General features: G+C 34.4%; 3 protein-coding genes across 7 annotated transcripts; all 3 read right to left on the bottom strand.

Annotated features, from left to right (window-relative positions):
• Nucleotides 1-2243: 2243 nt before the first annotated feature.
• LOC114752368 (E3 ubiquitin-protein ligase makorin-like) lies at nucleotides 2244-6982 on the bottom strand. Its single transcript, XM_028941117.1, has 5 exons — nucleotides 5553-6982; nucleotides 4647-4731; nucleotides 3921-4552; nucleotides 3454-3523; nucleotides 2244-2877 (listed from the first exon to the last, which is right to left on the bottom strand). The coding sequence occupies exons 1-5, from the start codon at nucleotides 5561-5563 to the stop codon at nucleotides 2365-2367; spliced, it is 1311 nt and encodes a 436-aa protein (XP_028796950.1). The 5' UTR covers nucleotides 5564-6982; the 3' UTR covers nucleotides 2244-2364.
• Nucleotides 6983-7197: 215 nt separating this feature from the next.
• On the bottom strand, nucleotides 7198-14161 carry LOC114752367 (uncharacterized). The gene is made up of 3 exons (XM_028941116.1): nucleotides 14129-14161; nucleotides 9276-9955; nucleotides 7198-7907 (listed from the first exon to the last, which is right to left on the bottom strand). Exon 2 carries the CDS (start codon nucleotides 9884-9886, stop codon nucleotides 9698-9700), a length of 189 nt encoding a protein of 62 aa, XP_028796949.1. The 5' UTR covers nucleotides 9887-9955; nucleotides 14129-14161; the 3' UTR covers nucleotides 7198-7907; nucleotides 9276-9697.
• Nucleotides 9882-12850, bottom strand: LOC114752366 (putative pentatricopeptide repeat-containing protein At5g37570). 5 transcript variants are annotated; one of them, XM_028941115.1, is made up of 3 exons: nucleotides 11093-12850; nucleotides 10655-10807; nucleotides 9882-9966 (listed from the first exon to the last, which is right to left on the bottom strand). In XM_028941115.1, the coding sequence occupies exons 1-2, from the start codon at nucleotides 12498-12500 to the stop codon at nucleotides 10719-10721; spliced, it is 1497 nt and encodes a 498-aa protein (XP_028796948.1). In that variant the 5' UTR covers nucleotides 12501-12850; the 3' UTR covers nucleotides 9882-9966; nucleotides 10655-10718. The 5 variants fall into 5 exon arrangements, with proteins under 5 accessions (XP_028796948.1, XP_028796947.1, XP_028796946.1 ...); XM_028941114.1 differs by having other exon boundaries at nucleotides 10655-11228; nucleotides 11445-12850; XM_028941113.1 differs by having other exon boundaries at nucleotides 10655-11533; nucleotides 11684-12850.
• Nucleotides 14162-18699: the final 4538 nt, after the last annotated feature.

Raw genomic sequence — 18699 nt, 5'->3', positions numbered from 1 at the left:
CTCCTATATATACCCCTTCCCTCCCAACGTCTTCCTCTCAACCCTCCTCCATTCAAGCTCCTTTGATTTCCGCTCTCATATTTCTTCTCCGACTTTCTCAAACTCTTTCGTTATCATGGCGCCGGTGACCACGTTCAAGGCCTTTGCCGTTCTCCTTGTCGCCGCTATCTTCGCCGCCGTGGCCTCCGCTCAGGACTTCGACTTGTCTCCCTCGCCGGCTCCTGCTCCCGATGTCGGAGCTGCGGGATCTGTTTCCAGCTCCGTCGCAATCATCGGTGCCTCCCTTGTCTTGTCGATGCTAGCTATTTTGAAGAACTAGACTATGTTCCATTCATTTTATGATCATACGTTTTATACACATATACACGCATACTAATGGATTATTTTACAGAGTGGTGATTTGCTTTATATTTGTCGATTTAGAGTTGAGTTTTGTGGCATTCAAAATAATATCTATATGATTTCGAAGACATACGTGTTCGTTTGATACTATATCTATACTATATCTATACGTGTTCGTTGGACTGAGAATGAGTTTAACACTGGACCAGAACATTTATATCAGGGTTTCAAGCTCTGTACGATCGTTATCATGATTCCATAGCTCCACTTTTTTTCCCTCACTTGTTTTTTGTTCCTCTATGCTTAACTGAAAATAAATGTGTACACAAAATTAGGTCAACTGATTAATGATGAATCACAATCATATTAATCCTTTAATTTTCCATCAATTAAGCACAAAATACTGTTAGAACAAATTTTTCATATAGATCTCAATGAATTATTCGTAACAATAAACTTTTAAATTAACCATCCGGAAATTCTGCTAAATAAGATGTAATTATAGAAGTTAATTAAATATAGTCCTTCAGTTAAAATATTGTGAGAAATGAGTTACTACTATATACTTTTCACAGGAAATAAAAATCAGAAAAATAGATGAATTGACGGTTTAATACATTTTCTGGAAGTGTCGATATATGGTATTCAGAATCTTTCTATATACATATATATATATATATATATATATTTGTATCTCTGAAATTTCTTAGTTAGTTATCTCGATCATATTTCTTCCTCTTTCAATTTTTATTTAAACTTAAACCCACCCCTCTACAGTTTAATCCTAACATGCATCCAAATGAACATCGCAGGCGAACACACACAAGCAAGTTATCGTTTAAAGTTAATCCATTATACCCTCAGGCCTCAATGGACGTGACGAGAAACGTTAAATAAAACTATTTATGCAACCGAAATAAAATTATTATGCTATTAGATAAGCATCCTAGAAATCTCATCATCGCTATATATAACTTCCATTAGTTTAATCTTCAATCGTGTTTTGATCAGAGTTCTGCTTCTGCATAAGTAACTTTAAACCAAACCCAACGCAATGAACATATTCTTATAGATTGTCTAAACATGTGCTTAAACTTTTGTAGAAAAGTAACTATCCGAAGTCACATCTGGTCATATGCGTTATTTGTCTTTAACTTTAATTTTGTTTACTCAGATCAATTATGTACTATTTTTATTATAAAACCTTATTTATAAATTATAAATTATATTTTATAATTAGAACCGGAGGTAATATTTAAGCAGCTGTGTCATTCCAAAAAAAAGAAAAAAGAGAGAAATAAATTGACCCGGAAAAAAGGTTTCAACGAAAGTAGCGGTCGAGGAGCGGAGGCCCTATAGCCTGAAGGGACAGTTTTATGAATCTAAATAGCAGAATTTATTGCTATCAATTACAAATAATATTTAAATTATAATGAGACGAAAAACCTTTGAAATTTGTTGTTGTTATTACAGCTTCCCCACATCTTCGAAGGTTTACCCGCCATATTCCCCCTTTCCCAAATGCTATTTAGCAAACTAGTTCAATTAATTTTATTTTTAAAATTTATAATTTCTTTCTTAGACTATTTTTATCAAGTACACATTAAAAAATAATGTTTATCAATGAGATAATTTCAATACAAATAATTAACAAGAATTTTATAAGTATCCCATCCACTGTTATTTTGACTTGGGTGGATGGGTGATAATATGTTTCAGTAAACTGGCGGAATGGAAAAGCCGCTCGGTTCTCCGTACTGAACGGTGTCCCTGTCCCCTGCATTTTCATTTCTTCGTATACAATAAATCTAATAGCACTCCAGATTCTTTAAAGCTAATTAAAATTAAAAATTCAATTGAACTGATGAGAAAGAAAGAAATGGAGGCAAAGGTCACTGTGTGAGATTCATCAGAATAGGAGTAAATCTGTTCTCAAATGTCAACCCCAACCCCCCAAAAAAAAAGAAGCTAAAGATTCAACAATTCCCCTCATTTCACACTAGAATGCAGCATCATGGAGAATCATGATGGCTCAGCAGGATTCTGCTCTTCATTATTTGATACTTTAGGATCTTCATGACCCGACGAACTACCAAGTGTCTCTGATGGGGGCATATCAGGAACAGACAAAGATGAACCACCCTGCCCCGCTACAGAAGGCACAACACCCATTGCTTGATCATCAAAACCTTCAATACCAAACCACCATGAACCATCCGGACCCTGATGAGTTAATGGCATAATCTCAAATAGATTCAAGTCTTCAGAATCAATGGCGTCTGAATTAGAATCTAAAACTTCAGACATAGCAGCCAAGCCAAAGGAAGGGTCAGTTTCATCATTTGAGGTGTCAGCATCAAACTGCATTGAATTAACCAGTGTCCCTGGTAAACCCCTTATCTCTGAAGGATACATCTCATTGAAAAGCTCTAAATTTGGAGGAAATTCTTGACTTGGCAAATCCAGATATGATCTGGGTGGAGCTGGTGGTGGTTTGTGATGTATCCATGTATATGAACCAGGCTTCACTGTATGCTGAAAGCAAGAACATCGAAATCACACTCTAGACTTATCACAGCAAAAAGTTACACATTAAAAAGTAAAGTCATCCAAAAACAATCACAAGTAACCAAAAATCCTCTATACAGATTTTAGAAATTCAGGCAGTACCACGGTTCAGTAAGACTTGGTTTCAGAACACTGCTTCTCTAAGTTTATTTCTTTATCTATCCATTTATTTTTCTTCCCTTGTTCCCCTTGAACATCTTGTTTTATCAATGAAAAGGCTATGAACATTACAATAGGCATGGCATTTGCTGCGACACAACAAAATATAGACCTCAATTGAGAAGAAAACGGAAAAATATTTAATATGTCTATAGACTGCAGATGATTTCTGAGAGAAGTGGAAAAAGATTTCATTGTTATTCAAACATAGTTAGACACAAGGAGCTAATTTAGAGTTTCTGAATATTTTCAATGCTATATAGACAACTACTATGCAAAAGAAACACTAGTTTCCCGGGAAAATCAAATGAACACGGTCATTTATAGCTCTCATTTCCTAAGTGAAAAGGCAAAAAGACACCGTAGGGAGGGCAACTCATTTACCCTGTAGAAACAATTATTCCTAAAGGGACAATATCCGTTTCCCAAGTCAAAATGTCTGCAATTAATCAACCTGAAAAGAAAAACAATAATAAACAAGTAAAAACCGTGTATAAGTTAAATCAGCTCTTTTCAGTCTCAATTGAATTGAGTTGAGATTATCTACGTTTTTTTTTTTTTTTTCCAGACAGTCCCCAAGTTATCTCTTCACTAGGCATAAAAAGTCAGTCCCTCAGCAAAAATAATAAGGGGGAGTGTAACAAAAAAATATATCTCACTTCACAAGGAATATGACAAGGGGAGAGGAAAGAAAGCCCAGTTGCCCCGTCAATGAACACTGATGGACCCTTCAGCAATTGACCATAATAAATAAAAGAGTAAATTATACAAATTTTCCCAGAAACTTGAATTTAGTGATCACTTAAGCCAATAACATGCAGGGGCAATTAAGTAAGTAGATAATAAATTACTTGCAGCTTGTCTTGTAGTTGCCAATAATTTCCTGTTTCTCTTCCATTGTAAAATACCAGACAGTACTTGGAATCACGTAATATGATAACTTCCGGCATATGGGGCAGGTCTTCACATTTCTATTGGCCGGTAACTTTATAAATGAGGTTGGAGCACTACTACGCCAATTCCTGATACATGATAAACAGAAAGGATGATTGCACGCAGAAAGAATACCAAACTTACATTCATCTGCTTTAGGCTTTGAAAGAACACGTTCATAGCAAATCCTGCACTCTATTTCTTGACTTTTATTCAAAATCTCAAGGTACTTTTCCTTTTTCTCACAGATTTGCAAATGCTCCTCTTTTTCATTTGGTTCAGAATGATACAGGCAGAACCTTTTACAGTAAACACATAGTTCTCCAGGAATACAAGAACACTTTTTTCTTGATGGTAAAGCAGTACTGGGTTCGCTGGCATCATAATTCTTTTGGTAATCTTGATGCTCAAGTTTTATACTCTTTCCATGTCTTTCAAAATTCAGGAGCTGACTTCCATGTTCCAAAGATTGTGCCTGAGAAGTTTGGATATGTTTATATTTGCATTGACCACCAAAAGCACATATGCCTTTCTGATAGAACCTACAAATCTGTTTTCAAAATGTATGAGGAAAGAAATACAAAATTGTTAAGTATCATTAATTGGTAAGTAGGTAGAAGGAAAGCAGAATAAGAAGGAAGCACATTGATTGAAGGATTCTTTCTGTCATGAGAGTATTCACACTGGTCCCCTTTGGTACATGCTCCGCGAGCAAAGAACTTGCAATGCCTAAAGGATCCCCAAATTTAAAATGAACAAATTACAACAATGAGTAATTGGAAGAATAATTGATCTAAACAACTCAGATTGAAGAGTAGAGATGAGTAATGAAGAGGAGAGCAACCGATTTGAGTCAACACACAACATCATCATCAACAACAACAACAATAACAAGTCTTATTTCACGAAATGAGCTTGGTTACATGATTGCATGACACCATTATGCTCTATCAGCAGCTAACTTCTCAAAAATGCCATCTACCAAAAGATCTCACTTAATAACTTCCTTGGGGATGTTGAGTTAATACACATAAAGAAAATGCACATCATAATTTCAATTAATACACAGAAGAAAATAGGAAAAAGCCTTGGAGACATTGGCAGAAAGAAGTCGTCATGAGCATTTGATCCCGCACAAATGAAAAATATACCTCTAGCATCACCAGCCCATTAATAACATAGGTCAGACATTAAAAAGTTAACTAAATTGTAGGGAAGGCTTCCTCATTTATCATTCATGCTAAGGAACCCATAATAGGTAAGAAAAAATTAATTTCACAGCCATTACTTGTTAAAATTATCCATCTAACTAACCATGACCCACAAATGCCCTTTATTTCTTCGTTCGCGCCTGGACCACTCATATACGTAAGAAAGAAAAGAGTGAAAACCAAAGAAATCACTGTGAACATAAAGAAAGGGGAGACAATGAAATGTTTCTTGTAAAAGGACTGAAAATTTACTCAATTAATGAAGCAATATCATGCGATTTAATTGAATTTGAGAGACACACACGCAGAGGGGGCCAAAAAAAAAAAAGAACAATTCACCTCTTAGGCATAGGGAGATCTGCGAAATTTGTTGCGAAGAATCACAAATCTGAAGAAGATTTGAGGTTATGAATAGGGGCGTCCCTGTTCCTTCAGCCTTTTCTTGTACTCATAGGACTGCCCTTACATTGCAGTTTCATGATCAAGCCTCACTGGCATTTAGATGGCACACAACACGTGATCAAAGATACGACAACGGCAATTTTCCGTTTAATCCTAGCCATTTTCTTGATCCACAAGCCTTGTCATGCAACACAAGATAAAACATCAAAGCACACCGTTTTGAGACCAATGAAATGATGCACTTGATCAGTCCTCTTCTGCCAAACATGATGTGATTTCGATTGTTTGTATTGCAAATCTTTTCCTTCCAATTAAACACCCTAGACATTGTTTTTCGCCCTTGAATATCAACCCTCAAATGCATCACCAAATCCATCTAATTCTAGTTTGCCTTGTTCCTGTTTTGATTTAAACCAAATGGCATTCTGTCTTGTAAATATCGTCTTCTTTGTATGCATTTTAAAGCGATGATAGTGATGGTCATCCTCTTCTCTTTATGCAAAGTCTTAAATAGTGATTGTATAAACTCTTACCATATTTTGCTGCTCTTCCTTGAAATTGAAGCTTGATCATGTATCAGTCTACATAAAGTAAATGCAATGCATTGCTAATGAAGGCTATGCAACTTAATTATCCGTAAGTATCTCTTTGATCTCTCAAAGTCTTGAAACAGGCCCTAACCATGGTAAGCCCTCAAGATACAACTCATGCAAGATATACATTCAAGAGAATTATAGGATTGTCCTTTTGCAATGGCTTCTGATTATCTAACACTAGTTCGTAATTGCACAAGAAGTTAAAAGAGTACTTGTACTTGAAGCTAGCCTAGAGCCTAAGGAACAAAGATAGTTATATGGAGACGTGCCAAAAGGATATACTATAAGACGATCCACCAAGTAAAGAGAACCAGCATAACGAGATTAAGCTGTTGAAAGTTCCTTGTTTAAGGCTATAAATCTTCTTCATAAATTCTAGGCTTAAATGATAATGTAAAACTCGTTGAATCTTTTATCACTTAGGTGAACATATTATTTCTATACTATAACCTAATGGGTTTTCACATCATACGTGCTGCAGGAATGTACTTCGAATGTAGGGTCAAGGGAACCTCATCCTAGTTATCTGACCGCAACATTAGACTACGAAATCACCAATTTATATCCAGAATAAACTAAAATGGAGAGAATAATATGATTTTGGGAAAAATCAACGGATAGAAGTTCATATGCAGATTGCTTTCAATTTGTGAAAAATGGTTTTAAGAGGTCAATCTAGTGTCACCTAGATCTCATCTTCAATATTTACTACAACTCTTGTCACTTTCCGGTTCAATTGAATTCAGTGCACATAGACCATTTGTCATGATTATTTCTGACTGATTAGGACTTCCATTAACATAATACCATCTTGTCATTCTAGATTCATCCTAGGATTAACCAAGCAGTGATTAGTTGCCAAGTTACTTAATCATGCAAGAGATGAACACGAAGGCATAGGCAATTAACCCACAATCCGTCCTATATCACATGACTTATCATTTAAGAGATAGACAAAGTGAAACACGCATAGCACAAAACTATTATCACCAATCATATGACATAGAAAGTTAACTGGATTAAAAGCATGTATTGATGTAGCAATCTTTAATTGTTCAAAGTAGCGGAAGTAAAGTTAACCTAACCCCTCACAGGGCTATTTCTCCTACCCTAGTCAGGGTTCTGAAAACATATGTGAAAAGCAAACATCAAACCAGAATTACACGTTTGCATCCCTAAGCTAAAGAATTGAGAAGAAGCAGGAGAAAAGAACTTATATTTGTATCTTCTCTAGCATCGGCTCCCTTTAGCTTTTGTGTTAACGGACTCCGAGACTTTGACCTTTTCCAAGTTGCCGAAGAGTATTATTGAGAGGCTCTTTTACACATTTCTCAAGGTATTACTTAACAGATTTTTGGAAATGCCTGTGAACATTACGCTGCCACGTTGATTCTTAGCTGCGACTTCTGTAAGGTTTACCTTGTTTCTCTTCCACATTAATGCGTGACAGAGCATTTGCAACGCCTGTGAAATCTGGGTATGCTAGTAATGTCATGGCTGTAAATTCATATGCACCACGACTCTGATCTTCAGGATGATTTACGCCGCAACATTTGCGATTCTCTGCATAAAGCCGAGAATTTTTGCACCAGTTTAGTGTTTTCCTTCCTCTTCTGGTGTCATTCATGGGCGGCGAAGGAGAAGATGAAGAAACGCAAGCGAACTTCGTAACGGCCAAAGAATTACTAGTCCGGTCCTAAAATCCATTTTCAGTGTAATTTACATTACACAAAATACATCTTATATTTAAAATCAAAGGAGTATTATACTGCTCCGGAGGAATACCATTTAACCCTCAGAAGTCCGTTTTGAACACAAGTACTCCTTTTATCCTTAATATATAACCCATTTAACTTATTTGATTAGATTAAGAAAGTTAAGTAAGTTAGTTAATTATAAAAAAAGTAACATATTTTTTTTCTAAATACACAATAATCATCTTTCTCAATACTCCTCTCTCTCTTTTACTTAATTATTGTTGAGGGAGTATCCATAGAGGTAATTTAAAAAAAACTGATAAATATGATAAATGAATCTTATATTTAGAACCAAAACCAATTCAAGAATTGAGTTCTCTATTAGAGACCAGAGGAGTATTTACTATTCATAAGTGCTTATGTAATTAGAGACTAAACTTTTTTTCACAGATTTATATTATATTTTATAAATCACGATTACAAAATTATTATTTTTTAAACAGGACCTTAGTTTTCACAACAAATGTGCGTAGACCACCATGAAAGCCATTCCAAACACTTGATCGTATACTTAGCCATCTTACATATTCTTGGTCCTCAAATCTAAATCACTCAAATTTCAAGATGCTAATGTAGTATAAATCCAAGGGTAACATTTCCTGATAAAATCAACTAAATAAACTAAGAAAAAAACGCGTACAGATTGATTAAACTGTACAGGATGAGCAAAATGTTTGCCACCTCATTCCTCTTGAGCTGTCCCTTTTTACAAAAAAAAAAACGTTTAACCAAATTATGTAGATTAAAAAAATTAGGTAAAATTAATTAAATATAATAAATATGTAAAAATTGTAATTTTTTTCTCTAAAACATATCCTTATTTATGGGAAGAGAAAATATAAAAGAGAAAATAAGAAAAGGAATTAATGATGAGATAATAAATACATTAGGCATTAAAATAAGTAATCAATATAGACAAAATAAGAAATTACCCAAGAAAAATTGATACTACTTCCGGTCTTTATTATAAAACCCCGTTTGACTTTTTGTTTGGTTCTAATTATAAGACCTCAATCCATTTTATCTCTCATATTTATGCATTTTTTTCAAAATAATCCTTCTAACAATGATAGTTCTAGCCAATACACTTAATTAGCAAGGATATTTTAGGAATGACAACACTTGTTTATTACAAATAACTAACTTAACGTACTTCCTTAATCTCCTCAAATAAGTCAACTGGGTTTTATAATTAGGACCGGAAGTAGTACATCTTACTAATGTTACTTATAAATAAGGACAAAATAAAAATGATAGTTATTTCTTATAAACAAAAAAAAAAAGAGCGTAATGAGTATTTCATTTACCAAAAGTTGATGAACATAAAGCTGAATGTGTGAGTGATGCACTTACTCCATTCACTATTTTGACCAATGCACCTATATATGACAAGTACCTTTGGGAAAACAACCAAAAGAACTGTGAAAGAGCTCAGATACATATGAAACAAGAAAAAAAAGTCTCCATCATCCGAGTCCTTTGATTCAAGCATAGTTTCTACAGCACAACAGTACAAGGAACAAATTTTATTCATAAATGACCTCTTCGCAAACGTCAACCACCACTTACTGGGACTACCATTGTGTCTATCTCCATTTTATGATCCCACAAAAATCCAAAAACGGCCAGATGTTCCACCAAATGTGGTATCAAGGAAATCGAGCTCCATGCCAAAGAGTTAGAACTAGAGATGATGGAGCAGAAGAGCCAGTGAAGTAAAATATCCATATCAATCATCAAACATCTTAAGGAGATGCTTCTTGATTAATTCACTGCGAGCTTTTGCCCGAGCTTGCTGAGGACCTATATTTACTACAGAAAGATAAGCTCCAACAGCAAATAATGAAGCACCGGTGATAAAAGCACCGGCAGTTATGGCTAACTGCCGTGCTGTAGGTGGATATGACCACAAAACCATAGTCTCTGCTTAAGGTCAGTTCAGCTCACTGTCGTTATGCAGCCTCGTTCTAATGCATCACTTCTGTGTCTTGTTTGAGCCTAGACAAAAGGTCAGAAGTCAGAATTGTCGTTAGTGATAAACATATGGAAACCAAATCCCTCCCTCGAAAAATCAGACATGTACGAAGTACAAGAATTCTATTTCATTTTTCTAGGCACCGGCCGTGTCAAAAACTGTTCATATAGTATCCTCATACCAATAATTAAAGGAAAACTCAGGTTAAATTATACCACTCGTACACTTTTTCAAATTATCACTCATAGAAAAGTTTCAGAATTAGTCACTGGATTCTATTGTTTCCATACATGTAATTCCCAATGTGGAGAAACAGAAAAACTTTGTTGGAGCTTGTCTCCTAAAAGTAGGACAACTAACAGAAAAATGGCGAAGGAAAATCGATGCCTGAAGATGGTGGTTTGTTAACGGTGAATTGATAAAATCGTATGACGGGATGGTATCTACTCACAAACAACATCAAGCGAATGCAAAACCTCTGCCATTGACTCAAAGCTAAACCCAATTGCGAAGGTATCCACAAAGCTACCATCAACACAATCAACATGAAACCAACACTTGACAACATAATTGACATTATCAATTCTCAATTTAATAAAATTCATCCCCCAATATCAACAATGCTAGTTCTAGTTGAAGTTTGCTACTACTATACCAACACCCATATTCTCAATCTATCCTATGTGTGTTAAAATCAATGATTGAACTTACAAATCACCTCAGGAAGCTGACAGTTTCAACAGAGAAGTATGTGTAACACAATTTCAGCTCTGGACTAAATCTGACTGTAGCCAGGTATCTTTCTCACACCCCTTTCCCTCATCTTATTCCTCACAGCAGAAACATCAAGCCATCGCTCCGCAGCTGCATAGATATTAGACAATAGCACGTAATTAGCAGCATTTTCAGGATTAAACTCCAATAGTCGATTAGCAGCAATCTCTCCCAAGTTTGAATCATTATATAACTTGCAAGCCCCAACAAGTGCACTCCAAGCACCAGCATGAGATTCTATAGGCATTGATTTTATAAGTTCATAGGCAGCCCTCATATGCCCTGATCGGCTAAGAAGATCAACCATACATGCATAGTGATCAGGAGAAGGATTAATGCAGAATTTTTGCTTCATGGAATTGAAATAATTCCAACCTTCATCAACAAGTCCAGAATGACTACAAGCTGTCAGGATAATTGCGAAGGCCACCTCATCAGGAACTATTCCTTCTGTCAGCATCTTATTAAAGAGGTTTATAGCCTCAACTCCGTGCCCATGAATTGACAACCCCTGTATCATTGAACAATATGAGATTAGATCTCGCTTAGGCAATTTTTCAAACAATTTTAATGCCCTCTCCAAGTTTCCACTCTTCGCATTCATATCCATAAGAGCTGCCATCACATGATTTGTTTTAAGATCAACAAAACACTCACATACATAAGAATCAACCCACCGTGTGAGTTCTATACACCCCAACTGGGAACAAGCGGACATCAAGCTTACCAATATGAATTCATCAGGCTTTACATTCAAAGACTCCATCTCTAGAAAAATTCGCAATGCTGCATTAGGCTGACCATTCTGGACATAACCTGATATCAAAGTAGACCAAGCAACAAGATCCTTATTTGAGCATTGATCAAACAATAATCTTGCAGACACCATATCACCACTCCTTCCATAGGCATCCATCATAGTCGTAAAGGAAACAACATTTTTTTCAAGCATGGAGTCAAAAATACCTCTAGCATTGCCCAAATCTCCCACTTTTACAAACCCTTGAATCATTGCATTCCATGAAATGACATTTCTCTGCGGCATTATATCAAACAACCTCTTTGCTTCCATAACATCTCCAACAGCAACATACCCAACCACCATAGCTGTCCAAGAAACCACATTTCTCTCAGTCATCTCATCAAATACCCTACGAGCATCACTGGTCTCTCCACATTTGCCGTACATGTCAATCAAACTAGTTCCTACAAATACACACTGTTCGAACCCACACCTCACAATTGATCCATGAATTGATTTTCCTTCCCACACAATGCATAAATTTGAACAAGCTTTAATCACAGGTGGGAATGTGTAGTTATCAGAAAGACAAGCCTCTCTCTTCATGCGTAGAAAAACATTAAGAACATTCACAAAGAAGTTCTGCTGGCAGTACCCTCTAATAAGAGAGTTCCAAAGCAAGGTGTTAGGTCTGATAACACGATCAAAAACACTTTTTGAATAATTAAGAGGAGCAAGGGAATTGGAGAGGGAAATGAACTTAGCAATGACATCATGATCTTGCTCTAACCCTTTGCTGATGATTTGCGCATGGACTTGGTATAGTTGCTCAAGGGTCTTGCAAACTTTAAGGATGGATATGATGCTAGTACCTGAGAATTTTAATAGCCTACAGCCTGTAGAGGCCAAAGAATATGTGGAAAGCATTGGAAAGAAACGCCAGCATTTGCAGAACGTTCTGTTTTGGGAAGAGTACAATATCACCCAAAATGGAAACAGAGGGTAATATATCAATATTCTTTTTTGATAACCATGGCTCATTTAAATTCCTAGACAACTAAGGAGACATATTGATGCATAGGCGAAACCAAAGAATACACGTGTCACTGCCAAGTAAACATTAATGTCAACATAGGGGAGTTTGTCAGGTTGTTAATTTTAAGTTTGTGAATCATTTTCTTTGCTCGTGGAGAATCTTTCAGAGGGGAGCAATGAGAATATTTTCATGACAACAGGGATGTTCAGTTAGTGTGCTTGATTTTACTTACCAACACACAGTATGTACTATATTTTACATATTTCTCATATTTTTTCTTATATTGGAAACAGATTTGCAGATTCTATCGAGAAAGAATATGTGCTCATGGTAGTCAAGGCATAAATAAACAGGTTCGAGCCCAAAGCCTAAATTCTGATAGAAATGAAAAGAGTCTAAAACCTAAGCATCAGCATTACCAAAGAGTTGGTGATTCCAATGAATCCAGCATCGCCATTGTGAAAAATGTGTTCTTGTTTTCATGAAAACAAATCAGGTATTGTAAAAACATATGCTTTCTCACTCTGAACCAAAGGAAAGAAAGGAACATTTTGGGATATTACAATAGAACTTGAAATCCAAAAAATTCTGGGTTTTGCATTTTGAGGGCATTAATTGTGAGCGTAATGTAGTGGAACAGTAGTGGGGATTGAAGAGGGAGAAAGGCTCAGACTGTGAGAGAAAGGTTCAGACTGTGAGATACACTTTGCCTCTTCTTGAAGAGCAAGTTAGAAGAAACCAAAGACAGTTTTACCCAAAAATAAAACAGAAAAGGAAAAAGAAAAGCAAAAAAAGACAGAAGAAGAATGAGAAGATTTCAGCAACCTATTGTGAAATCGTGGTGGCCATCATCGGTGTCTAAGTGAAGAAAGGTAAATAGGAAGACTCATACCGAGAATTGAATGGTACCTAGTTATGAAACTCAATTTCCAAGGCAAATTCTAGATGGTTCCCGTAATTTAAGGCTCAAATTAGCTTAGCTTTCTTAACACAGAATTGAGACCAAAAGCATGATTAAATCATGCTAATAGACGTGGGAAAACAACAAGAGCTTGTGCAGAATTTAAACCCAACTCCAAGCCACAGTGAAAACCACAATTTAAGACTAAAACACTCATGCCAAACAAAGACTTAGAAAAGCTTTGACCCGCACTTTATGTCAAATCAAACAGATAAGCAGGTATTACTAGAGGTTCAACCAACTTTTTAAAGAAGAAGAAGAAGAATGAACATATGAGCGCAGACTTCCTATCAGCTGAAACGCAGTGAACTTCTACCCCAGACAATGCAAATTAGGAGCAAGACACCATAGTTGAAATAACAACAAATTTTCTGATATATTTCCGCACAAGAAAAAGATTGTTCAGAGTAGGAAAAGTTATAAACCCTATTTCTATTGGAAACAGGACTACACAAAATAATCCCCTTCTAAGTAAAGTTCAGCAAACTTAACTTCTTCCAAATAGAAAATCGAAAAACCATCTGAAGGGAAGCACAACCAAATCAAAATGAAAGAAAAGAAAAAAAAACCATCCCCCAACTACCAAATCATAATAACTAGCTCACCTCTTGCAACAAAATCCACAATTTATACAACCCAAAGGAGCAAGGATGGTAAAAGATAGACTCTTACTCTGGATTTCCTTCCTAAACATCAACAATGTAAGCCTTCAATCGGGAATATGATGACTGACCTTCACAGCGGAATACGCATTCCGTCTAACCACCTAAAGATCAACCATGGATGCGTTCAAAGGAAGACTAGGACCTTCGAAGTTCGAACCTCGTCAAGTCGGGAGAGGAAGGAACCGAGCGGGGTGGCTTCCAGCGAAGTTTATTTCCCGGCAACCAAGCGGGTCCTGATTTCTAACCGCGGGAACCAAACTATAACCACACCAAAAAAAAAAATTGCTAGGCCCAATTAACTTGTGAACTTTCACCAGTATTTTTCATAAAGTCAATTTACTTTTTAATCAAGGGTATAAGGGGAATTTCATAACAATATGATGAATAACACTAAAAAAAATAATTTCCATTATATATAGGAACAAATTTTACACCAACTTCATTTCAAATATAACGTGGGTTTTAAAAAGTCTCATGTTGTATTTTCTGAATTTCTAAGGATAATTAATGTCTTTTTCTCAAATGCCCCTAAAAGTATACTCCATCTTCCGTCCCTTTTTAGAAGAAAAAATTTCTTTCATGATGGTGTTTTTAAATATAAGAAACAAATCTTTATTATTTAAAATTTTAAGCTAATTTTTTATTTTTACCTTTATCAAATATATATATCACTTATTATTATCTCTCTGGAATAAATTTTTACTCATTATATCGTATACACTCTTTTTACAAATAAGGATATAATTAGAAAAATATAAATATACCCAATACATTTATCACTTTTAACTAAATTTGACTAATATTTTGAACTGTCATTTTGGTAGTTCTTTTAGTGGGCGAGTATTAAAATTTCTTATTCTACATATTGATACTACATTTGCAATGGATTGGGTACGCTGCATGTTGATACACACACGTTTAGATTAATGATTAAAAAAGTAGCTTATTGTCAAATTTGACTTTTAAAAAAGTTAGATTGGGTAATAGTTAAATTGGGTGATGTGAATTGTATTTGAATTAGATTTTGTAAAAGTTAGTTTGTGAAAATAAGTTGTTTGGATTATGATTGAATCAGTAATTTTAGTTTGTAAAATTATCAAAATGAATAAGAATTTTATTAAATAATGAAAAATAAAAAAATTATCAATTTACATAATATAATAATTTTAAATTATTTATAAGCTGCTGTCGATCTCATTTTTTTTATTTTTTTTATTTATTATAAGGGCATATTTGAAAATAAAAATATATTTCTAACTTATTTATTACTTTCAATTACTTTTAACTGATTTTTTATTATCTGCAAATTAGTTATTTGAAACTTATAATAAAAATCAGAAGAAGTAGTAAATTTCTTAACTTTTTTCTCTCCATGTTTTAAAAGCCATAAGTCATAAGTAACTAATTTTTACTTATAGCTTTTTGTGTAAAAGTCAAATTGTTTAATCGCCAATCTGAGTATCACAAAGTTTTTAAACGTGCTTATGCTTCGAAAAAAATAACTTAATGCTCTCCAAACGCTGAAACAAACAGGCACTTATTGATACTACATTTTGAACTGTGTGAACATGGTAGTTGCTTGTTGCCATTAGTACATCTTCTTCCATGATTTCTGACTCTGTAATTACCCAAGTGTAATTGTTGATCCAAACTCCTGAAAATAGTGGGGAAAGAAAACACTGGTGTTCTGATCATTTGGAAACCAAACAACATCCAAACTTAATTTATCGTTATGATTCATGCTATCAAAAAGTTAGTATTTTGAAATACTCCTACGTACCCATCAAGTGCAATGAATAAAGTCTTAACTAGTTTTTATAGTTAGAATGTGATGGACTATCGACTATTTTACAAAAATTCATGTCCTTCTACAAAATTGAACTTCAATTCAGAAGATCATTGAACATGAAGAAGAAGTAGATATAGGCCAAAGGGGAAGAAGTAAGCACTGAAATTACCACATGATTTGATAAAAACAGGTACATGAAACTGCACGAGAGAAGAAATGAAAAAGGAACCACAGAAAAAACTAGACACCAAACAGGATTCTCACGGAAATTTCATATTTGAACAACCTTCTAGTGAAATAAAATAGCTACAACATAGAACAGAACAGAGAAACCCATGAACCCAGCAGAAACAGAGGAAGCTGAGGCTGATCCAGCAGTAGCAGCAACCATTGCTGATGGAGAAGGAGCCAGATCATAGTAATTCTCGAGTTCAAGCGCATTAATCACCACATTCTTTGAAATCAAACACACTGTTGTCACAAAACCCAGAGCTGTCACCAAAGAGAACATGTTGTGCAGAGCAATGGACTCTCCGGGTTCTGAGGATTTTAGCGTGGGAAAAGGAAAGAGAGGTTTTTGCCTTTTTAAGATTGTTTGAGGAAAAAGAAGTTAAGAGGATGTAGACAGAATTTAGACCACTGCATGAAGATCGAGCTGTCAAGAAAACAAAGTCATGGGTTTAATGTGGATTGAAATGTGTCTTTGGATTCCTTCCGTTCTCTAACTTTCATGCTGCTCAAAGCTGTGCGCTTCTGCAGGTGCAACTTCTCTTTTTGTTTTTAGTTTGACAAATATGATAAAATATGTCAAGGTCATCATATGACTGACACGAAGTTTGAATGAATGAATCATATTAGAAAAAATTGGATCGAAAATGAAAGCTTTATGTACACTTTCAGAGTGTTATATTTTCTTATTTACTGCCATATCATCCAATGAATATCATTAATGCTCCCTTCGGACTCATAATATAGGACATCTTCTAGAAGGAGTCATTAACACTTTGATAGTTTTAAATGGTACTTGCACCCTGCGATTCTTAAAATAATAACTACTTAATCAATTTAGTTAGATTAAAGAAATTAGAAAAATTAATTATTTGTAATAAATATAAATTGATTTTTTTAAGATATCTTTTTTAACCATAACTATCATTAGATGAATATTCCTTAATATGCGTAATCAATAGTAATATTTTGAAAAATGAATTATAAATGTGTGAGACAAAATGTGTTAAGATATTATATTTAGTACCAATTTTAACAATGAATTAGTTCTTATATGAAAAACAAGAGATATTATTAAATATTTTTTCATTCACACCAATATTTAATAAAAATAGTAAGAACGAGTAGAAAATAGAAATTAATATAATGTTTGGAATATAGTGTAATTACTAAAAATAATATTAAAAATCGTTTGTATTTTATGACACGTTTTGGTGATTTTAATTGTTTTTAATTCATATGTATCAATTAGTTAGGAGTGATTTATACTTGGGTTAAGAGAGAGTATAATGTATAAAAATTAGAAATAATATAATGTATTTTTGATTATGTACAAATGTACGGGTCCACTTTGATTGACTCAAAATAATGTTGGGAAAATTACGTACAGTCTCACAGAAGGCAATTTATTACTCTGAGGTCTCACGAAATGTCAAAATCACTGACAAGTCCCAAGGGACCTCAGAGTAATATTTTCGATTTGTAAAATGACATTATTGCCCCTCATATTCCATATTCACATTTGCTCTGTCATTGCGATTTACAATCTCAGCAGCGACTATTAACAACCTAATGAAGAGGCGTTAACAATCCTAGCAATATCCGTTAACAACTTACTTTATAGAATCATATAACTTCCACATAAGAGTAAATTATAACCAAATAGTATAATACAACAACTTTAACACTAAAATGGGAAGCTTTTTGATATCATTAAGAATTTTAACTAGATCCAATAGGATTATAGTAATATTTTAATGCGAAGATCCATTTACAACCTCAACAGCGACTATTAACAACCGAATGAAAGGGTATTAACAACCTAAGCAGTATCCGTTAACAACTTACTTTATAGAATTATATAACCTCCGCATAAGAGTAAACTATAACCAAATAGTATAATACAACAACTTTAACACTAAAATGGGAAGCTTTTTGATATCATTAAGAATTTTAATTAGAGCCAATAGGATTATAGTAATATTTTAATACGAAGATGCATTTACAACCTCAACAGCGACTATTAACAACCGAATGAGAGGACATTAACAACCTAAGCAGTATCCGTTAATAACTTACTTTATAGAATCACATAACCTTCATATAAGCGTAAATTATAACCAAATAGTATAATACAACAACTTTAACACTAAAATGGGAAGCTTTTTGATATCATTAAGAATTTTAACTAGATCCAATAGGATTATAGTAATATTTTAATGCGAAGATCCATTTACAAACTCAACAGCGACTATTAACAACTAAATGAGAGGGCATTAACAACCTAAGCAGTATCCGTTAACAACTTACTTTATAGAATCACATAACCTCCATATAAGCGTAAATTATAACCAAATAATATAATACAACAACTTTAACACTAAAATGGGAAGTTTTTTGATATCATTAAGAATTTTAACTAAACCCAATAGGATTATAGCAACATTTTAATGCGAAGATCCATTTATAACCTCAATGGTGAGTATTAATAACCCAAAGAGAGCTGTTGACAATCTAGACAGTATCTGTTAACAACTGACTTTATAGGATAATATAACCTC

Source organism: Neltuma alba, unplaced genomic scaffold, assembly GCF_004799145.2.
Source record: "Neltuma alba isolate B1F8T4 unplaced genomic scaffold, ASM479914v2 tig00007358_pilon, whole genome shotgun sequence".
NCBI lineage: Eukaryota > Viridiplantae > Streptophyta > Magnoliopsida > Fabales > Fabaceae > Neltuma > Neltuma alba.
Note: the sequence above shows the minus strand (reverse complement) of the source record. Positions and strands in the feature narration are given on the sequence as shown.